Here is a 23685-nt window from a genome sequence, read left to right as displayed (position 1 = left end):
GTCATCCTCCCGCTGTGAAGCACTTTGTGTTTCTTTGAAATAACAGCAGATAAAAATAATTGCGTTGTGAAAAGGGCAATGCAGTCTATCTCTTCATGTAGATTACTTCATTGATCTGCCTATATATTCCTCACACACACACACACATACACTCCTCAGCTTTAAATAAGAGCGTGGAGCAGCACTGAACAGATGACTTGATAGGCAGAAGTGGCTACTCCATCAGGTGGAGAGTGGCTAATAAGGACCAAGGATGAAGTATGGAGATTCATTTTGAAATTTATTTTCAGATGCGAGTGTACGCATGTGATTTTATTTCACGTGAATAAAATGTGTCGGGAATAGAATTAAAGGCTCATGGGGATAAAAAAACTACAAAGGACAAATAGTGAAATTACGGATCTCTGATAATCCGCCTATACAGCACACACACACACACCCAGAACGCGAATGCACACCCACACACACACATGCAAAAATAGTGGGTTAATGACAAAAAATATTCAGATGAATATCTATAATCATCATCCAAACCATGCAACAGTAATAGCATGTGTGGATTCAAAGCACCGTACTCACCTATTTAACCCTTAACATTAAGAAACATTAAATCTAATGGATTTTGCAGGCTGGAGAAATTGTAAGAATCGTGGCTATTACATCAACTAATAGACAAAGATGTTGCTTGAGTCCTTAATCCGCGTTAGTGAAATTCCATTAAGATTCAATAGTTGAAAAAGAAATATTGAAATCAGCTTCAGTCCATTACAAAAAGAAGTATAAAAAAAAAAAAGAAAAAAAAAAAAAGAGTCCAGAATTTAGGACAGTTTTAATAATTGTTAATTATTTTTTTTCATTTGGAATCAAATCCAGGATTTAAAGGGTAATTCCACAGGAAAACAGCTATATCCAGAGTGCCTTTATCATGGTGACGGCTGTTCAAAAGTCCCACTTCCCATTATCTTCATGTAATGAAGAGGAGAGGCGTTAAATCTCCTTTAGGAAAAACAAAAAAGTGGAAATATTAAAAATAAAAAGGAGATGGTAAAGGAAATGAGTTGTGTGGTTTGCTTCACTTTGCTATGCATCTGTCTATTGCTGTGCCTCTCTGTAGCTCACACACACCACCCACACACACACACAACACACACACACACCAAATTATTCAGTTACTTTGCAGTCAGCTTTCGAGCCATCCTATCTTCTGTTTTTTCTTAAATGCAAAAGATTAATCATGAATAATCTGCCCCTTGTATTTTAATAAATGGAAGTAAGTCAAGCTGACGGATTGCAAAATTACGTCATCAAAATGCAAAATAAACAGCAACTCCTCTCTGATGCGAGAGAGTCGATGACGTGCGAGTGGTAGGACATGTCTTTTTTTTTTTTAGATGGCGAATGAAAAGACAAAAATGGAACAACAAATAAATCAATAGGTGGATTGATTCAGAGGGGGTGAGAGGGTGGAAGTGATGGAGAAAAAAAGATGTGGGGAAAAAAAAAGGTGATTAAAGAGATTGAAGCAAAGTGAGTGGAAAAAAAGTGAAAATTTATGGTGGAGGAAAAAAAGGGGAAAAAAATCCTCTGGATGATAGAGCCAGGTTCTTTTTCTAGTCCATTCTCTTTGAGTGCTTGTGTGTGTCTGTCTGCAAGAAGAAGTCAGTTCAGAAAGATAGGAGACAGAGAGAGAGAGAGAGAGAGGGAGGGGAGAGAGAGGAAAAGAGGGCAGAGAAAAAGAAGGAGTGTATAAACACAGATGACACCCCGACAGAACTGGACGAGCGCTGGCTTACAAATGCAACAACGGTGCGCTGTCGCTCACGAATTAGGCTTTAGCTCGGTTTGACCTTCACCTGATGAACATGAAGCGAGAGAAACTTAAACGCACCTCGGTTTGATCACAATGTGCATTTTCCTCTACGGGATCAAATGTGGAATTTCTCTCAATATGCACGACAGCCAACAAAAGGACATGTGGAGGAGGACGGTGTGTGATTAAAGGGGCATTTCAGACATTTTAATGAAAAGGACAGACTTTTTGTGCAACAACATAGAAATGAGTGGTCAAAAATGTGGTTGACGACTGGAGAAGGTGCTTGCTTGATGAGTCACTGTGATCTTGGTTTGAGGAGAACAAAAAAAGGAAGTCAGAAAAACACAGATTATAGTATGCGAGGGGAGAGTGACGTGAGGATGACATGGCATGAGGCAGGAATCAGCTGAGAGCCGGATGGGAGGGGAGCCATGGTTACACCAAAGCTGGATTGCAGGCCAGTGAGTGTGTGAGTGTGTGTGTGTGCGTGTCAAGGTGTGCTTAATATATGTGCACCCCACACAAAACACCTCGCATACACAGAAAAGGAACAAAGACTTTGAGACAGACACTAAACACTAAATAGACCTACCTATGGTTAGAATTAAGAAGCGCCCAAAAAAGATGCATAGGATGGTGGGAGGAAAAAAGAGGAGGGGGGAAATAGGAAAAGGTACAAAAGTGAAAAAATAGAAAATACAAGCAAGCCAATTAAAAGAGTGTTTAAAGTAAAGAAATTAAAACACTGGTGGAGTCAAAAAAGTAGCCAAAGTTACGGGTGGACAGCGAGCGGAGTGGTGGGGAGGAGGAGGAGGAGGAGGAGGAGGAGGGAGGCAGTGAAGGGAGGAGGGAGCGTGGGCTGCACAGGGATAGAAAGGGCTGGCAGTGATAGCAATGAAGAGGGAAGGAATAATGAATGAAGGGGACAAAAAAAGAGAATAAAAGGGGGCAAAAAATAAAAAATCCCCCTCCTCTTTCTCTTTTTCTCTGTCTCTCTGCCTCTCTCTCGCCCTCCTTGTCTGGCTCATAAATAGAAGAAATTGTTGACCAGGTAAATGGCGAAATAGATGAGGAGACAGAGGACCGAGAGAGCAAGCAAATGAAAAGGCAAAGCACCTCCCAGCAGCGCGATGAGGAAAAAAAAAGAACAAAAAACGAAAGATAAAAGCAAATACTCCAGTGGCCTCCGTTGTCTCCAGTCTATATGTGGAAGGGGGGATTGGCTGTTGCCAGTTGTTCCCCTTCCCCGGCTGCCTTCTGCTTTCTTCTGTCTCTCCTCCCAAAAAAGACTTCCCATCCAGATGACAAAAAAAAAGCAGGCACAGATGTCCTTTTCCTCTCTCTTTCTCAACTCTGGTCTGATATCACGTGCCACTCACACAGGTTAGACATTGTTGCAGCGGCAACGCACAGTATCACCAATATTGCTCAGTGGTAGGAAGAAAAAAAAAAGGCATTGGGGCTGCTGCTAGTCAAGAGCCGCCTGCCTCATGAGGAAGGATACTGAGCTGGAATTGCTCTGTCTCCCCTCTCCCGCCCATCCCTGCGAAAAAGATGGGAGGAAGGGAGGTGGGCCCACTCGCTGCATTAGTATTCATTGAAAGAGTGTGAGAGAGAGAGAGAGAGAGAGAGAGAGAGAGAGAGAGAGAGAGGAGGAGGGGGAGAGGGGTGCCTCTCTTCCAACAAATGTCGAGGAACCAAACCGGTGTGTGAAACTGATAAGAGACTGGCTCCCCCTAGAGTCAATCATCAATACACAAGTTCAAATAACTGGAAACACTGGGAATATAGTGTTAGACCAACCAGTCTGATGACCTCTGACCTGCATTCACCTCACATTTTATCCTCTGAAGACAAATTTAATTCTGCAGTGTCACTCCAACTGCATGATATCATTGAAATCCACTTATATAATACTTCAATGTTCAATTTTAATAAATAAATTTAATAACACCTGAGCTTTGTTTCTCTCCGACAGCAGTGTTTATCATCTCTGTTATCTTTTATATTACCCTATAGACGCTCTCCTTGCACAACAACCAGACAAAGCATTAAAGGGATTTTGGTTCGTGACATTTGTGGCGTTGTGAAAACAGACTGATCCTTTTTCCTCTGCATTTTGCCCTTGGCTAAACTCAGTGTTGCTATGGTGACAGATGACCGTCCTCAAGTGTCCGAATCAAAGCTAGAAGCGCACAAAGACAGGCGGTCAAAGGCACCCTTCAAAAGGTAAAGACGGCAGCTGTGTATCTCCGCACTAGTTATGTCTCTGTCTAAATATTTTCCTGCAATCAGGAATGCCAAATGACCATATTTATTGAAATATAAAATGAATTTCACTTTGCAATGCCCACAAAGACAAGACACTACTCCGCCTAACAGAGGCTTATACCTCAAGAGAGTGAGGTAAACTGCACTCTTTTGTTTAATTCTCTTCAAGGACTAAGTTCAATTTATTCCCACAGCCAAGCCCACGGTGCATGTATAGTTTGGTTCTATCTTTGTTAAAGTTGTTATTTATAGTAAACGGAGGAAAGAAACAGAGAGGTGCTGACAGAACCTGAAAGAAAATGTGATTACAAATCCCCACAGTCCCCTCCGTCTCCTCTGCTGACCCGTTTATCAGACGGTAATTACTTAACTCACAATCAAACTGAAGCCCAATTGTATTCCCAATGACAGGTGGCGTGTGTTTGCATCGCGCTGAGTGAAGAGCGCAACATTTCAGGCAAGTTCTTCTGTTCAGTTTTTGAATCGTGCATCAGCACACAAAGAAATTACCTTACAATGAAGCTGAAGGTGGAATGCATGTGAGCGAGGCTCCGAATGTGACCGAGGACGAACGGTGAAGCTTGCAGCTTTCCTCCCTCTTGGCCAATTTTGGATGGACCCGCCAAAACAGGCAGCGCTGTGGTTCCTTGACCCATTCAACAGCCTCTGCTTCATCTTTTCACAAGTTTCAGACATCATCTGTGAACCTGAATTTGAAACGGTCAATGGGTTATGAACAATTACTATTAATAATCTGATCATGTAGCATCAACACAATTAGGAAAAAGTTACTTGCTAGATCTGAAGAAAAATGGTTGAAAGAGAAAAAAAACAAATTACGAACATAAACTGGGGGAAAAAAAGTTCGGAAACTTGTGTTTGGTGGATTATTTCTCTGTTGTATCAATGCTAATTGGCATTGTATTTGAAATCATTGGAAAACCTGTTTATTTACCTTCACAATGATGTCCAACTTGTAAGGATCATGCATTTGTGGGATGAGCAGCACAGCTGATTATGTGGGTAGCGCCCAAGAAAAATTTGCCAAAATGCTCTGCCAATGGTAAACAGTGTATTCTATAATATGTATGTGTATTGTATAATCAGCTGTGCTGCTCATCCCACAAATGCATGACCCTTACAAGTTGGACATCATTGTGAAGGTAAATAAACAGGCTTTCCAACGATGTAAAATACAATGCCAATTAGCATTGTAACAACAGAGAAATAATCGACCAAACACAAGTTTACGAACTTTCTTTCCCCCAGTTTATATTTAAATCAAGCACAATTTTTGCACTGAATCTTATGTTCTTGTAAACTTATCAAGGAATCCTGTGAGCGCTCAGTACAGCCACTGTCATCTGCTACAGCACTTTAAACACTTTTACAGTAGTTGGAGAGAAGGAAAATGTCAGTAGTTTCCTTCTTAAAGTGTTTTCATCAGATGTGAGCCAGTGACTGTGACCCTGGGCTCCTACAGCAGCACTACAACCAGGGACCGCTGAACACAGAGCTCTCTCTGGTGAAGGAGTTGATAAAGGTGAAATCAGCAGAGGTGGGGGACTCGAGTCACATGACTTGACTCGAGTCAGACTCGAGTCGCAAATTTGAGGACTTGAGACTTGCTTGACCAACATTGATAAAAGACTCGACTTGACTTTGACTTGGTATTAATGACTTGAGACTTGACTTAAACTTAAGACGGATGACTCGAAAGAACTTGCCTTTTTTTTTATTAAATATTTAAATTTTTCTAGATATTGAGAAGTTACGTTTTGTTTTTGAAACATTGGGTGATTTCTAGTGCAATGCGCGCAAACCTGGCAACCTACTAGAGAAGGAATGAAGAATACAGATCTTGTTAACAATATTTATTTATCATTAACTTTTTTTTTATTTGCCATGGTGAGCATTTTAATTTGACTCATCATGAGCCCTGTGAAGTATCCCTATAATCATCTTTTAACTGATAATCTGTCTTTTAACTGATTTTAAATGTGGAAACTGGGGTTGATCATCAGAATTTCGTTATGACTTGACTTGTGACTTGCTTGACTTACAGCAGGGACTCGACTTGACTTGCTTGATTCTCACCACAGTGACTTGGGACTTGCTTGAGAATTGAAGGTTAAGACTTGAGACTTGCTCATGACTTACTCCCACCTCTGACGTTACCTTAAAATTGTTGGAATGACTCGAACCATTCACCTCATGAAAAGTAAACTGCAAAGGGATACATGTTTGACTGGAGATTGTGCCATCATGGACAGACTTATTCCTGTTGTGTTGTTATACCAATGTTCAATATGAGGATAATCTGACCTTTGAGAATATTTGAAGCAACTGTGAAAATATATGCTATGATGAAAACTCTGTTGTTTAGCTGTAAATATACCGTACTCTACAGCTTGTCCACACATGATGTTTTTGTGTTTTGGCAATTTTCCTAACTGTAAAAAGGCAAAAGCAACCAGTCAAATGGACTGTAAGTACATTTTGATTAATTTGTCCAATTAAAATATTAGTCACTGTTTCACTTTGTTTTTTTCTTTAAAAACTCAATTGCACATTATAAGTTAACACATTAATAAACCATCTGCACGCATATCAATTAAACTAGTAGTTAAATCCAAATGTACTGCTGCATTTACATGCACTTAAGGAGACAGGTAAAAGTGAATATGCATCAGACTTACTAAGACTTGGTATTCAGGACTTAGACTTGACTTAGACTTGAGACAGATGACTCGAAAGTTCTTGCCTTTTTTTAATTAAATATTTTCATTTCATATTTTAATCTTAAAATTGTTGAAAGAAGAGGAGAAGTTAGTTGGAAGAACTTAGTGTGTCGTGAACTTACCCAGACCCATGTCGCCGCCACGTGGTCGACGATACGCAGTAGTGTGATCGACTGTGCGGTGTGTGATTGAGCGTGCCTCGGCGTCACTATCACAACAACCCGGTTCAGACATGGCAGCGCTGTCTTCATCACCTCTACGAGTCTGCAGAGGAATACTCAAAGAGCTCCGAGCCATCCAAGGACCCACATATAAACGGTCCCTGGCCTACAACTATGTCATGGAGCAGTTTCGTAAGAATAAGGCGAGTTTACGAGTAGTGTTTAGGAGCAACAGTTCAGCACAAGGTGACTGTGAAGCAGAAGGGCATGCTAACATTAGCAGCTAGCAGCTAATAGCATTAGCATAGCTCAGTGTTGAGGAGATCTACTTTCTGTCTGGTGATGATTTAAGATACAATAAGATATTCCTTTAGTAGTCCTGAAGTGGGGTTCATTTGCAGTGTACAGCAGCAAAGGGGATGCAAAAAACAAGATGCATCAGCTAACACAGTAAAAAAAAGAAGTAAACAAAGTGTAATAAATAGAATAGAAAGGTTTATTGTCTTTATATTAAATACATAGAGATTCACAGTTTACCACTTCTGGTCAGTGCTTTAAAACAATACTTGACAAGATTAAACGAGGCAGATAAAACATATAACAGGTAAAACACACACAGTTATATAAAGTAAATAAAACAGGTAAAGTAGATGTAATAAATAAACACATATAAACAGAAGTGTTACACTAGAAGTATATAATATAAAAAACAGATGTAATGTAAACAGAGGTGATTACACTTGTAAAATAGGTAGGGTAGATGTAATAAATAAATAAATGTAAATGAAGGTAGTTGCACTTGAGGTGTATATTGCATCAACGATATTGCACAGACTGATGTATTTTACATTCAGTGTATTGCTAAATACTTACTTACTTAATACTTACTTAAATATGAACCATTTAAATAGAAGGAAGTATAAAAATAGGAGCAGTATATGCAGTATTGACAATAAACAGACTATTAACAAAATTGCACAAGTGGAAAATGATATTGCACAGTGAGAATGAATGAATGAATGAATGAATGAATGAATGAAATTCCACCTGCAAATATCAGGTTATTATCAGTTTGTTGGTGTGTAAGTGGTCTACTGGGAGCAGTGCTGGTTGTGGTCTACTGGGAGCAGTGCTGGTTGTGGTCTACTGGGAGCAGTGCTGGTTGTGGTCTACTGGGAGCAGTGCTGGTTGTGGTCTACTGGTAGCAGTGCTGGTTGTGGTCTACTGGGAGCAGTGCTGGTTGTGGTCTACTGGGAGCAGTGCTGGTTGTGGTCTACTGGTAGCAGTGCTGGTTGTGGTCTACTGGGAGCAGTGCTGGTTGTGGTCTACTGGTAGCAGTGCTGGTTGTGGTCTACTGGGAGCAGTGCTGGTTGTGGTCTACTGGGAGCAGTGCTGGTTGTGGTCTACTGGGAGCAGTGCTGGTTGTGGTCTACTGGGAGCAGTGCTGGTTGTGGTCTACTGGGAGCAGTGCTGGTTGTGGTCTACTGGGAGCAGTGCTGGTTGTGGAGTCTAACAGCTGCAGGAAGGAAGGACCTTAATTCACTAACTATATAAATTCCTACGCGGACCAGAGTGCAGCCTGCTACAAAAGGATGATTGAGTCATTAATTATGTTTAAATCACCGTTGTTGTGTTGGCCTCTGCATTATTGTGAACCCTAATTTAAAAATTAACAGCACCGTGCACTTAAATGTTATGTGATATGAGTCATTAAGCAATATTTTAGATCATCAAGTAAATTGTACTCATCCGCAATCATAAATAGATACTTGCACAGAAGATATAGCTTATGGTTGTATGCAAAAAAAATCTACAGTTAAGGTAGATAAATGGTGGGCTATCATTAACTGTGTAAAAGAAAGTCTATGGAAAGCAAGAAATGTATGGGTTATGAGAAAGTATTGTGTCCCACATGAAATTGTTGTGAGATCCATGTTGAACATCTTCAATGACTATATGTTAAAAGATAAGTCAACAACAGAAAAGAGAAGAAAACTGTCATTGTGGAAAGTTCCTAAAACTCCATTGTTCTTGACTTTTTTTGATAATGTATAGTCTGTATAACCTGTTTGGTGGGAAATATTAATTATGAAAAGATTGCTATGGAATTTTAATGGGAACCTGAAACCTTATATGTAATCATGTGTTAAGTAAGTGTATGTGTTTTTGATGTTAACCCTGCACTGTACTTAATAAACGTCTAAAAATTGAAAAAATTGAAATTGAGATACTTGCACAATGTTTAAAATGCCTTTACCTGTAGCCTAATAGTGTTTGTATATTTGTTTATAAGTCATTTTGCATTACTACATTCATCTTAACATTTTGAGTCAAGGGAAGCCCTAAATTTAACTATATGTTTATTTTAATTAAAATGTATAATTACTCATTCTAAACACAGTAGAGCTGCTTGATCAAATGAAGGGGTAGTGGTGTTAAGCATAGCTTAAGCTTGTATTATTTATGCTTGGGAGGACATGGCTCACCGGGCTGGTCAAATGCATGTGCAGTCATTGAAGCAAAATAGCTGGGAGCAACTCTTGCCTGTCAGTGTGTATCTGTCCAGCTAAGAAAAGACCCCCAGGCATTGTAATGTATATATGAATCTCTATAGGGACTGTGCCAAATGCTTACTGTCCATGTAGCTGTTACGATTGATGAAGGAAAAAAAACATGTCAGAAAAGCCTGCGATATAGGCATATTTGTTTATGTTATTTCTTATGTTACTGGCTCAGTGTTGTCCACCAGCTAGACCTTAAGGCTTTTATTCATAAATGTTTATTCATTTTTGTCTACGGTGACTGATTTAGTGGCCAAAGCAAAAATGTGCATGTTATCTAATTATGTTACGATCTGGTTCATCATATGACCTTCTCTAATATTTCCTCTCTTTTCCCCCCCACTCACAGGTAACAGGAGAAAGGTACTGCCGTGCCCAGCAGGAGGCACATCACGACTCACACACATATCTGTGTTTGCTGGCGTCCACCCGGACCCACATGGCCCTGCACAACCTTTACCATGGCAAAGGAGAGCGCAGCGCAGAAGAAGCGGCTGGCCTGGTGGGGCTCAGGTTGCCCACTCAGCCGGGAGGTAAAGGCTGGGAGAAGTGAAGGACACGAGAGGGTGCGACGCAGTCTCGACACTCGTCGGAAATGACTTTTCTGTGGCTGTTTCATCCGGTCTCGAACAATTCACCTCATGAAAAGTAAACTGCAAAGGGATACATGTTTGACTGGAGATTGTGCCATCATGGACAGACTTATTCCTGTTGTGTTGTTCTACCAATGTTCAATATGAGGATAATCTGACCTGAGAGTATTTTAAGCAACTGTGAAAATATATGCTATGATGAAAACTCTGTTGTTTAGCTGTAAATATACTGTACCCTACAGCTTGTCCACACATGATTTCTTTGTGTTTTGGCATTTTTCCTAACTGTAAAAAGGCAAAAGCAACCATTCAAATGGACTGTAAGTACATTTTGATTAATTTGTCCAATTAAAATATTACTCACTGTTTCACTTTCTGTTTTTTTTCTTTAAGAACTCAATTACACATAAGTTAACACATTAACAAACAATCTGCACACATATCAATTAAACTAGTAGTTAAATCCAAATGTACTGCTGCATTTACATGCACTTAAGGAGACAGGTAAAAGTGAATATGCATCAGACTTACTCATCAGATCTTGATCAGCAAGAATAATTGAGAACATTTAGCATGCGATGTTTGTTGAATGGGAAATTATGAAGTCACACGGGCTTGGTGAATTAATGTCTTTACCGTCACAGCAATTTGCACAGTTGTTTGTGGGATTATTTACAGTTTGTCCCATTAGTTTAGTTTGTCCCCCTCTCATTTAATTCACACAGCAAATCCGTCACTAAATCTGCCTTCTACCACCTCAAAAACATTTCCCGACTCCGGCCATCACTCTCCGACTCCGATGCAGAGACCCTCATTCACGCCTTCTTCAGCCTCCCGTCTGGACTACTGTAATGGAGTCCTGTCCTGGGTACCCAGCAAAGCCCTGGACAGGCTCCAGTATGTCCAGAACTCAGCTGCCTGGGTTCTCACCCGCACTAGGCCCTGGCAGCACATCACCCCAACACTCATCCACCTTCACTGGCTTCCAATCAAGTCCCGCATCACCTATAAACTCCTCCTTCTCACATACAAATCCCTCCATGCCCCTCAGTACCTAACCGACCTTCTCCACCCTCTACACTCCATCCCGGAAGCTACGATCTTCTGACACTAGTCTGCTCTCCACCCCCTCTGACACCCGGCTGAGAACATTCGGCGGCAGAGCCTTCAGCGTCGCGGCCCACGCCCTCTGGAACTCTCTCCCTCCTGAAATAAGAAATGCTTCATCCCTGGACACTTTCAAAAAACACCTCAAGCACCACCTGTTCATCAAGGCCTATGATCTCAGCTGACTCCTCCTACACATCACTCTTTTAATTCCTTAGCTATAGTTTCTCCTCTGTTTTGTTTATTAGTATGATTTTGTGCACTCCCTTTGTAAAGCGACCTTGGGTTTCTGAATGGCGCTATATAAGTCAAATTTATTATTATTAGACTTACCCACAGAGGCATACAGTCTGCATTACAGACTAATGCAAAAGTTTAATGCTGCAATGCCAGCTTGGATGGAATCCCGTCTCTTCTCTCTCTTGCTACCTTTTCCCCTCCGTCCACAGCTCCCTCATACAGCACCTCAGCTTTCCTGACCCAACATAACCCATCCCACTTTCTTTTTTTTCATTAAATCTGCCCTTCCTGTTTCCTCTTACTCTCCAGCGGTGACTAACATTGCCTTCAGTGTGAATTTAAATAGACTAACCCTAAAGCAAAGCAACGCACGGTGACACAGGGAGTAAAGACCCGTGCGCTGCCTTAAACTAAACTAACACACACTCAGCCCTGGAAAAGAAAGTCCAATGCATACTGACAAAACCAACAGCTTGTGTCCAAATTTATATTGCACAAAAAAAAAGCGAGGATGTAAATGTGCTTCTCCCACTCCCTGCTGTTTTATGCAACCTGGAACAGACAGGCACGACAAACAGAACAGAATTAGAGAGAAACCCTAACAAAAGCTGAGTGGCACTGGAGGTTTTTGGGGATGGGTGGGGGGGGGGGTGGATTTGAAAGGATACCTAGATGCAGCATCTCATACCAGAAATTTAGTTATGCAAGGCAATGCATTTTTTAATATCAGCAAACCTGAACTCATCTGGGGGGGGGGGGGGGGTTATAAGCCATGCATGGGAAATTAGCCCCATTCTGCCAGCTTTTAAGTGAATTTAAACGTGTATGAGTAAAAAGGAGGTGATATAAGTGAGCGTCAAGCTGGTAATAGGAAAAAACTGGGAGCGGAGGAGGGCGGAGACAGTCCACCCGTCACAGTGGAGGCTGATTTGTTCATTCCTAGGCGAGGAGTCAGCATCGCCAACTTCTGTCTCCGAAAAAAGCATCTGTTGAGAGCTCTGTTGCTGCACTGGAACCAGGCGCGCTTCTGCTCTGGAGGAGACATTTATTTGCGTTTTGGAGCATCTGGATACATCTAGTTTTGTTTTTCTTTTAAAGGAATTGGACGACCAAATATAGAGGGAGCTGTCAGGGAGAAAGTTGTCTGCAGAAAAGCACAAGGACGACAAAAGGGAGGACGCACAACAAACCAAAAAGGAGCGGAGAGAGGAAGAGAGGTGATCCGGCCGAAGCGACATGTTTGGCATGATCAAGAATTCGCTCTTCGGAAACACCGAGGAGACGGAATATAAACTGCTCAGCAGCGAGACCAAGGTAAGAAAAGCAGCGCCTGCCTGTGCGGACACCTGTCTGTCAGACAACAACGTCATCATCATCACTGTGATATCTTTAGAAAATCTTCTGCAAATTCGCTCCTCTTCTCTCCATTACGCACAGACTGTAATCCTGCAAAAGGTGCAAGGTTTCTCCTCCTTGTTTACATCAATATTTCATCCTGCACTTAGTGCTATAACTAGGCTATGTTGTGGCATATGTGTTTTTAAAACGGTCATGGACTTTGCTGTATTTTCCCTGCTGTTGTCACAACCTCTGTAACCTTGACTGACAGCCTGCCACTTAATTGCTTGTGACCTATAAAGATGCCTGCTGAGCCGCAGTGTGGGGCAAAGCAGCCAGAGGTCCTCTGCCAATCAGCAAGAGGCAGGAAGGAAGGAAGGAATAAAGATGGTGATGCTGACTTTAGTGTATAACCTTAAAACAATAACACAGGAAGGAATAAAGATGGTGATGCTGACTTTAGTGTGTAACCTTAAAACAATAACACAGGAAGGAATAAAGATGGTGATGCTGACTTTAGTGTATAACCTTAAAACAATAACACAGGAAGGAATAAAGATGGTGATGCTGACTTTAGTGTATAACCTTAAAACAATAACACAGGAAGGAATAAAGATGGTGATGCTGACTTTAGTGTGTAACCTTAAAACAATAACACAGGAAGGAATAAAGATGGTGATGCTGACTTTAGTGTATAACCTTAAAACAATAACACAGGAAGGAATAAAGATGGTGATGCTGACTTTTAGTGTGTAACCTTAAAACAATAACACAGGAAGGAATAAAGATGGTGATGCTGACTTTTAGTGTGTAACCTTAAAACAATAACACAGGAAGGAATAAAGATGGTGATGCTGACTTTAGTGTATAACCTTAAAACAATAACACAGGAAGGAATAAAGATGGTGATGACGACTTTTAGTGTTTAACCTTAAAACAATAACACAGGAAGGAATAAAGATGGTGATGCTGACTTTAGTGTATAACCTTAAAACAATAACACAGGAAGGAATAAAGATAGTGATGACGACTTTTAGTGTTTAACCTTAAAACAATAACACAGGAAGGAATAAAGATGGTGATGCTGACTTTCAGTGTATAACCTTAAAACAATAACACAGGAAGGAATAAAGATGGTGATGCTGACTTTTAGTGTATAACCTTAGAACAATAACACAGGAAGGAATAAAGATGGTGATGCTGACTTTCAGTGTATAACCTTAGAACAATAACACAGGAAGGAATAAAGATGGTGATGCTGACTTTAGTGTATAACCTTAAAACAACAACACACACAGACTACAGTAAGAAAGGTTTTAACGTGCTACTGGTCACTTTTTTTTCCATCATGACATTATAGATGTGTGTGTGACAATGAGATGTATACTGCTCGCTTGCGTGTGTTGGTGAAACCACAGAGACCAAGCTAACTGACCCTGCCCTGGAAGAGGATGCAGATCAGACGCTCAGATAGGTGTGTGTACACTGATACACTGGCCATCTAAAACTGACGTCATAGAGGAGGAAAAGGGCATGCCCTTGCATGTCAGCAACACCCCCACCCTCACCCCACCCTGAGCCTTGTTATGTTTATGTATACATTTTTGTGTTCAGCTATATTTAAAGGGGACCTATTATGCTTATTTTCAGGTGCATACTTATATTTTGGGTTTCTGCTAGAACATGTTTACATGCTTTAATGTTCAAAAATCTCTTTACCGGCTGTGCACCTCTGGTCGTGTCTGCGTAGGAGGGAACCCGCGAGTTGGGGAAACTCGTGTGATGGTTGAGGTTAGGCATTGATCTCGAATAGTTATGGTTAGGCATTGACCTCGAATAGTTATGGTTAGGCATTGATCTCGAATAGTTATGGTTAGGCATTGATCTCGAATAGTTATGGTTATCTCGAATATTTAAGGTTAGGATCAAGTCCCCAGGAAGAGCGCCGGGCTGTGAAGCAGATTTTTGTAGTGGTCAAACGGTGGTACCACAACTTCTGTGTCGGTCATGTGATGCCATTGGGCCCAAAAAGACTTTTCCCATAGACTTACATTGGAAAGAGGTAAATCAACTTCCGTTATGAACACTTAAATAGCCCTTATTTAAACCATTAGGTCCTAAAAATTGTAAAATGCACTAATAGCCGAATCCAGAGTAATTTCCCTTCCTCCGTTCATGTGAATGAGCCCCAGACCGCGGCTGGACCAAGGGCTGGGAGGCGGAGTTAAAGAATCTATGGTCCCAATGGATGCGGATGATCGCTGGAAGTTCCGAGTACTTTATCACTTGTTAGATGAGCCATTTTGGCTTCACGCGCCACATAGCAACTCTCATAGAAATGAACGGGAGCCCGCCTCCACCGCTGTATCCAGTTCTCTTTATACATCCATGGTTAGGATAGGTCGTCGGGCAGCGAGTCTCGCAAGAGTTTTTGCAGATTTCAGATCAGATTTCCAATTCGTGGGTTACCTTCTAGACACGACCAACACCTTTTTTCGCCCACTCTGTTGTGATTGGTCAAGTGAACCGAACTCTTCGGACTCCACCCCAGCTCCGCTCTAACTAGGCAGGTATTATGCAAATGAGCAGTGTTTCTGTGGGGGAGAGTAACTCCCTTTGGCGTGGACTTTGGGCTTTGTAACTTTGCAGACCTTTTACATGCACAAAAAACTATATAACACACTAAAGGAAAGGGAAAAAACGTAATAGGTCCTCTTTAATGTATGCACACTTTGGATAGATTCTAGTAAACTCAGTGATGTGAGTCACTAACCGAGGCGATGCTTAACAGTCATTTCGAGGATCTTCTCTCGTGCCCTGTTGACCCACAGCGCACTACTGTAAATGTGCATGTAGCCATGTAATGTCACGGTTGGTTGGCATGGGTTTTGAAATCGGCTTTGTGTGCTTATCTCTGAATGAATAGCAGCTATCCTTTGACAGAGTCACACAGGCACACAGACTGAGACAAAGAGGACTCCCAGACAGGCAGGCAGGGAATCAAATGACCTAAACTGACACATTTAGCCAGCACAGACACTGGAAGGCTGATCTTGCCTGACACTGCATACTATCAGCTATTGCCTGAAGCTGAAATTCCCCAAAAGACAGTTTAAGCCAACAGTATGTGTACAAATAACTGCATTTTAATTATTTAAAGTATAAATACTCACATTTGAAAAGTGGACAAAAAGGATTATAACTCATTATTACTGATCAAAATGCATGATGATGTCAAAGTCACTCTAGTGCCATTCAGATTTGGCTCCCCTTCCTATGTCACAGGCTCATTATTGTCCACAGCTTTCGGACTATCTTTGCAAAGGTGAGCCATGTTTTTCTCACAAGCCAATCAGAGCAGACTAGGCTTTTTATGGGAGGGGGGTCTTAAAGGAACTGGCGTTAAAACGGAGCGTTTCAGACAGAGGGTGAATACAGGTATATTCAGACAGACACAATGAGAAAAATAGTGCGCTTTTTGAACATTAAAGCATGTAAACATGTTCTAGTAGAAACCCAAAATACGAGTATGAACCTTAAAGTGAGCATGATACGTCCCCTTTAAACAGCTTTGAAAAGGCCAAGCTCAGGGCTCATCAAATCTCTGGACCTGACTGACTCGTTTAAACAGTGGGTATTGAAATCAGAGCTCGCCACCTGATCTGTGCAAAGCCCGCCTGACTCTGACACCCTACACTCTTAATTAAAACTGACACAGAATACAGAGGAGTTGGCACGGCATGCACACGTACCTGCACACATTCACACTAGAATAGCAGCAACATATAGGCACCTAGAAGTTTGCTAATGAACGCAGAAGATTATTTTAACAGAACATGAAATGGCAATTTAACACTCACGGTGTTGATAATGCCTTTTGTGTGCTCTCCTCGGGAACAGAGTAATTATCACTGTATAAGATGGCAGAAGACAGCAGCTAAACACACACAACCACACATACACATAGCAGACAAATTAATTGCACTGCTTAACTGAAGTTGTCGGTACGTCACCCGTACACAGTGTTAATGGTGGTCCCGCTGACAAGCCATACAGAGCAGAACCCTTGTAATTACCACGCAGGAGCCTGGGTACCTGTCACAAGTTAGAGCGCCATGATAACATGGTGTTATCTTGTATGTGTTGAGGAATGAGTACGGCCGCATCGTCTGATTACAGGACCTCTGTAGGGAGTTACCACTCGGGTGGGTTTTGAAGTTAGATTTGTCAAAATAACATAAATATAGAAATTTGAAAACATTTAAATACCCTGTGATTATAAAATGACATTTTGAGATTTCCCTCAGGGGAAGAGAAGCCCACGTAGGAATGAGCATCTGCACTGGAAATGATGCCTGGAGTGCATTTCCATTTGTTTGTTTTGCTGCCGGTTTCATTTAAAAAGAAACGCATCATCTGCAAAATAATGAACTGTATATTTTACAGCAGCTTCTTATAGACAGACGGTAAACACTGGAGGAGAACGAATCGCAATGACATTAAATTCCAGTGCTCAGAAACAGCATACAAATAAACACGGAGCTATACACACAGTGTAATCACATTAGTGGAACGAGGAGCTGTATTTGAAACCTGCATCTCGGTCTCTACAGTGGCCAGATTCGTTCAAAACCTATTAAAGTTATTGCTCAGCTGAGCAGCATAGTTTGAGTGACCGTGCTCCACATTTGCCCCACTTAATCATATTTAATGCAAAAACTGTTGCATCTGTTGACGCTGTGTGTCTGGGGGTGGGGGAGAGTTGTGTGTTATGTAAGACATCTCTTGCCCATTATTCTCTGCAGGCTGACTGAACCCTGCAGAGCAGAAGAAGAAACTAAATCAAATCAGTGTAAATTCCATTTCATCTGCATCTCATTATTTGGCTGCCCACGTTGGGTTTCACACACCCACGTGTGTGCAGTCACGCACACAAACACACACACTGAATCCTTCAAGTGTTAAACCCCCCCACGCCGGTTCGATACAAGGCTTTCGTCCTCAGGAGCAGATTGTCAACATCGGTGTGTCAGAGGTGAATCATATTTCAGCTTCTCCCATACACCCATCCCCAGGAAGGGAACAACTGTGTTTGTCTGTGGGGGTGTATGTGCATAAAAGTAATTTCTGCATTTGTGCATGCCACAATGTGTAGCTGGCCTGAAACCACCCACTGATTTTCTTCCCCAGGATGGAGTTAGCTTTGAGGTGCGGCGGTACGATGGTTCCAAATACGCTGTTGTCTCGTCTGAGGGACGATCCTTTGACCAAGTGACAGGGGAGCTGGTGAGGAAGCTGCTCATGTACATCGGAGGGAGCAATGAACAAGGTAAGCCAATCAGAGAATAAAACTGTGCTAAGATACGTTCACTAACAGTATAGGACCTCATGAACAGCTTCTGTTATCTTTCCTGTTCCTCTTTTAAGCTAATAAGACACATACATAAGACAGATACGAAGCAAGAGTGCTGATTTAAGTATTGCATTAGAAAGATTTTCATAATCTGATGAAGGCCACAAAGAAGAAACACACTGGACTAATAATTTAAGATACGTCATTAAAACACAAAGTTTTTCATTAATCTTGGGATCATTTTTTTTTAGATGATTACTAGGGCTGTCAATCATTTAAAATATTTAAATGTGATTAATCGCATGATTGTCCATAGTTCACGATTAATCACAAATTAATCTCAAATTTTGTATCGTTCCAATGTACCTTAAAGGGAGATTTGTCAAGTATTTAATAGTCTCATCAACATGGGAGTGGACCAATATGCTTGCTTTATGCAAATGTATGTATATATTCATTATTGGAAATCAATTAACAGCACAAAACAATGACAAATATTGTCCAGAAACCCTCACAGGTACTGCATTTAGCATAAAAAATATGCTCAAATCATAACATGGCAAACTGCAGCCCAACAGGCAACAACAGCTGTCAGTGTGTCAGTGTGCTGACTTGACTATGACTTGCACCAAACTGTATTTGATTATCATAAAGTGGGCATGTCTGTAAAGGGGAGACTCGTGGGTACCCATAGAACCCATTTTCATTCACATATCTTGAGGTCAGAGGTCAAGGGACCCCTCTGAAAATGGCCATGCTAGTTTTTCCTCGCCAAAATTTAGAATAAGTTTGGAGCGTTATTTACCCTCCTTCCCGACAAGCTAGTATGACATTGTTGGTGCCAATGGATTCCTTGGGTTAGTTTCATATGATACCAGTATCTTCACTCTAGCTTGAGCCCGCTATAACCTAGAAATTGTGTTAATGCGTTAAAGAAATTAGTGGCGTTAAAACGAATTTGCGTTAACACGTTATTATCGTTAACTTTGACAGCCCTAATGATTAATCATGACTCTTTATTGAGCGAGTGGTCAACCCTGCAGTTTATAAAAGGATAAAAAATATTCCAATCTCCAGCTTTCTAATTTTGTTCATGGAGTTATGGAGAGCCACTCTAAGGATGGCCTGAAGCATCAAAGATGGGACCAACATATGTCTCCATCCTCATTTTGAATAAACAAACTATAGCTACAGTATAAACTGGCTCACTTGAAATGGCTTTGCTTTACTCGAGTATAAATTTGAATAATACTCAGACACAAATATCTTTTGAGGTCATGTTTTCACGCTTTAGGTCAACAGACAAATATAACCTCAGCCAACTAATAGTGCAGTCTGAAAACTAGGCCCCAGTGCAGAATCATCATTTGTTTGCTATTCATAGAGGTGCAAATTCCTGACCTTTAGGTTTGGGTAGTTTGCTTTAGGGAGGATAGTGCCTCCCTTTTTTAAACTCACTCTCTGTCTCACACTTCATCCTCTAAGAGGAGGCCATGGGTACAGCAGCTCCCATCATCGTCACAGTGTACCCGCGGAATGACGGCGTTCTGTCTCGCCGTTTGGTGGTCGCCATCCGCGTACCCACCAGCTACCAGCAAGAACCCCCAACTCCCACCGACAGTGCCATCAAGATTGAGGAGCGGCCCGGCATGACTGTCTACGCTCTGTAGGTGTCATTTAAAGTGTTGCATTTAAAGAATTCGATGTGTCTACACAAGGAAAAAGATATCTCCCTTATCTTATTACACGGCTTTGTTGAATACTCGATTCTGATTGGCCAATCACGGCCTTCTATAGTCTGTTATTTCTTTATAGCAGACCGTTGCTATGTATAACAGACCATTGCTATGGGCGCAGTTCTGATGTTGGACTGTGGCAGACCGTTTTTGTATAAAATTATTGATTTTTTAAGTAAGTAGCCGTGTAATAAGCGGGATAATGTACAGCTAGAGGGTCATTGTTGTGAAATAACCCCCAACAGGTTGATGCAAGCCCCTCCGCTTTGTCCTGTCGGGGTTTATTTCACAGCAAACACCGGCTCGCTGTACATTATCCCTTACGTGTCAAGTCTTTCCATGAGTTTCCAACTGTCATTATTTTGTCCAAATTTTGGACCCAAATGCACTAGTAGCTATTTCATTTTTGGAGGCCTTAGTTAATACATTCATTCACCTCAGTGTGAATGTGTACGGAAGCCCTAAACAGACATGATTTAAACATTTTCTTTAATGCAGTTATCACAGGAAAACAAAAGGTGTTTTCTTTTATTACTTATAATTAGGGCTATCAATCGAATAAAACATTTAATCGCAATTAATCGCATGATTATCCAAAGTTAATCACGATGAATGACAAATTAATCGCACATTCTTTGTCTGTTCAAAATGTACCTTAAAGGGAGATTTGTCAAGTATTTAATACTCTTCTCACCATGGGGTGGGCAAATATGCTTGCTTTATGCAAATGTTTGTATATTGTCCAGAAACCCTAACAAGTACTGCATTTAGCTTAAAAAATATGCTGAAATCATAACATGGCAAACTGCAGCCCAACAGGCAACAACAGCTGTCAGTGTGTCAGTGTGCTGACTTGACTATGACTTGCCCCAAACTGCATGTGATTATCATAAAGTGGGCATGTCTGTAAAGGGGAGACTCGTGGGTACCCGTAGAACCCATTTTCATTCACATATCTTGAGGTCCGAGGTCAAGGGACCCCTATGAAAATGGCTATGCCAGTTTTTCTTCGTCAAAATTTTGCGTACGTTTGGAGCATTATTTACCCTCCTTTGCGACAAGCTAGTATGACAATACTATTGGATAGGTTTTCTAGTTTCATGTGATACCAGTGTCTTCACTCTAGTTTTAAAACTGAGCCCGCTACAACCTCCGAAAGATTGATTGCGTTAATGCGCTAAAGAAATTAGTTCACGAGTTAATTATTATTATAAACAAATTTTGTTATCTCGAGATAACAAAGTTTGTTTTCTCAAGTTAAAACATAATAACTCGTGATCTTGAGATAACGCTATTAAATATTTTTTTTTGAATCATGTCCATATAGGACTTCCGTACATGTGTGCCTTTTGGGTCCCTGTTCCACCCCAATGAGACAGCACATCGAGTAAAAAGTCTGCATCTAACCCTCTAATTATCCACCTAATTATAAATTGTCTTTCTTTTTGTTCGCAGGCAGTTTGGAGGCTTCGCAGCTGAGACCGAGTACCGAGCAGAGGCCTTGCGTTTGACACGCACCCTGGGTGAGACGGCTCCCTTTCAGCGCAAGCAGTACTTCTGCTGTAGCTATGACCCGCCGCTCAAGCCTTACGGACGCCGCAACGAGGTGTGGTTTCTACAGGAAGAGCCGTAGGAGCCATCGGATCAGATCGGCGTCAAAACTCATGCTGAATCCTTTATTCAACCTTAATTACCCTTTCACTGCCGACAACCCCTGTAGCTCTAACAGTATTTGATTGGTACGAGCAACATGGTGACTTGATAGACCTTTCAGCCCAAATGGACAGATAGAGATTACCCATGTTGCCTTTACCCATCTGATCTTCTGCTTGTCACACGTACAGTAGCTACACTGAAGTTAGGTGTTCAAGCACTGGGACCATTTAGAATTTGACATCAGTGCACAAGCATTTTCTCACATCTTTCCCACAGTTTCTTGATTTTTGTTTCTAGTTTAAACTCACCCCTTGTTGCTCCGAAATAACGCGTAATCAGAGTGGTTAAAGGGACCGTGTGTAGGATTTGGCGGCATCTAGTGGTGTGGTTGCAGATTGCAACCAACTGAATACTCCTCCACTCACTCCTCCCTCTCCAAGACTGCAGCAACGTGAGCCACTGAGTGCAAAACAGTGGTAACGCCATTCGTTTTTTTTCGGTCAACCACGGTTTTGCACTCTGTGGTTCACGTTACCACAGATTCGTAAACGTGTCAGAGAACTACGGTAGCCTTCAGGTAACGTAAAATCGCGTCAGGAGTGCCAGTGTTCGGTTTGTCCGTTCTTGGCTATTGTAGAAACACGACGGACTCCATGAAGCTCCCTATGTAGATATGAAGGGCTCATTCTAAGCTAACGAATACACGATTCTTAGTTTCAGGTGATTATACACTAATGAAAACATAGTTATGAATATTATATTCCATTTCTGCTAATAGATCCCCTGAAATGTTACACACTGTTCCTTTAAAGACTTCTAGACAAATGTAGTGTTAAGGAGTCCCGCGTAATACGTCTCATACAGAATTTGAATCATAAATATTTACATCAGTTCTGTTCTCTACGCTGAGGGAAAACTACCTTTAGATAAACTGGGACTCTGGTTTACAGGTGAGAAACAGAAATGATCAAAGTAACTCAGTGAATAATCTAATATAATCTGTATTTAAATACAACTGAATTGATTTTGTTCATTCCTTTTAGAATTACATGGTTGTCCTAAAGGGTCGATAAAGTCCCTGTGGAGCTCTCATCTCCCTAAAGAATACACAGTAGGGCTTTGCACATCTTTTTAATCTAGTTTACAGTTTAGTGACGGCTACAGAGAAATGTATAGAATTAACATTAGATACATGGTAGTGAAAAGCACACTTCCTTTTCCTGAGTAAGGAACTGGACAGAAACAGGAGTTGAGCCATAAAGTAGAACTAGTCTTTATGAATTAATGGGTGGACAGCTGAGCTAGCTAGCTATAGGTGTTGTTATAAACTCTGTGATTATATTATGTCGATCCAGGAAGCATTTGTGTGTCGTGAATATTTTGTGTTTTAGTGCATGACAATGCCATCTTTATTTATTCAGACTCTTGAAACGGTGTTATGCGATGCATCTGTGCTGTGTGATTTTCCGTGACGAGTGAATATAATGTTCAGGTTTGATAGTGTTTCATAACATAATAAATATGTTATTCAGGAAGAGGAATTCCAGTTGTCTTATTTCTTTATTTTGTGAAACGCTGTCAGGGACAATAGGGGAGAGCGGGGTGGGTTGAGACACTTTTGTATCAACACCAAATAACCTTCCGTTACTCACAGACTACTTGAACAGTTTAAAAATAATTTCATCCCTGAACAGATACAGGTTTCTGCTAACAATTAGGGCTGCCAATCGATTAAAATATTTAATCACGATTAATCACATGATTGTCCATGATGAATCACGATTAATCACACATTTTTATCTATTCAAATTGTATCTTAAAGGGAGATTTGTCAAGTATTTCATACTCTTATCAACATGGGAGTGGGCAAATATGCTGCTTTATGCAAATGTATGTATATATACATTATTGGAAATCAATTAACAAAACAATGAGATATTGTCCAGAAACCCTCACAGGTACTGCATTTAGCATAAAAAATATGCTCACATTAACATGGCAAACTCAAGCCCAACAGGCAACAACAGCTGTCAGTGTGTCAGTATGCTGACTTGACTATGACTTGCCTCAAACTGCATGCGATTATCATAAAGTGGGCATGTCTGTAAAGGGGAG

General features: G+C 41.1%; 3 protein-coding genes across 5 annotated transcripts in view; 2 read left to right on the top strand and 1 right to left on the bottom strand.

Annotated features, from left to right (window-relative positions):
* The window catches only part of LOC119501642 (glutamate receptor ionotropic, NMDA 2B-like), a 161175-nt gene extending 154096 nt beyond the window's left edge, over positions 1–7079 (bottom strand). The window contains exons 1-3 of one of the 3 annotated variants that reach the window (XM_037792128.1): positions 6948–7079; positions 4595–4791; positions 580–2111 (exon numbers count right to left, since the gene is read on the bottom strand). The gene's annotated coding sequence lies outside the window, so the exon portion shown is untranslated. Of the gene's footprint in view, positions 1–579; positions 2112–2405; positions 3330–4594; positions 4792–6947 lie in introns of those variants that run through there. The other 2 variants (XM_037792127.1, XM_037792129.1) reach the window with 2 other exon arrangements.
* On the top strand, positions 6917–10508 carry fmc1 (formation of mitochondrial complex V assembly factor 1 homolog). Its single transcript, XM_037792131.1, has 2 exons — positions 6917–7189; positions 9897–10508. Exons 1-2 carry the CDS (start codon positions 7058–7060, stop codon positions 10098–10100), a joined length of 336 nt encoding a protein of 111 aa, XP_037648059.1. The 5' UTR covers positions 6917–7057; the 3' UTR covers positions 10101–10508.
* A 1862-nt stretch (positions 10509–12370) lies between these two features.
* LOC119501644 (heme-binding protein 1-like) lies at positions 12371–23111 on the top strand. The gene is made up of 4 exons (XM_037792130.1): positions 12371–12801; positions 18016–18154; positions 19664–19844; positions 21370–23111. The coding sequence occupies exons 1-4, from the start codon at positions 12724–12726 to the stop codon at positions 21545–21547; spliced, it is 576 nt and encodes a 191-aa protein (XP_037648058.1). The 5' UTR covers positions 12371–12723; the 3' UTR covers positions 21548–23111.
* The last annotated feature ends 574 nt before the right edge of the window (positions 23112–23685 follow it).

Source organism: Sebastes umbrosus, chromosome 14 (assembly GCF_015220745.1).
Source record: "Sebastes umbrosus isolate fSebUmb1 chromosome 14, fSebUmb1.pri, whole genome shotgun sequence".
NCBI classification, from domain to species: Eukaryota; Metazoa; Chordata; class Actinopteri; order Perciformes; family Sebastidae; genus Sebastes; species Sebastes umbrosus.
The sequence above is the reverse complement of the archived record's forward strand: the minus strand, read 5'-3'. Positions and strand labels throughout refer to the sequence as shown.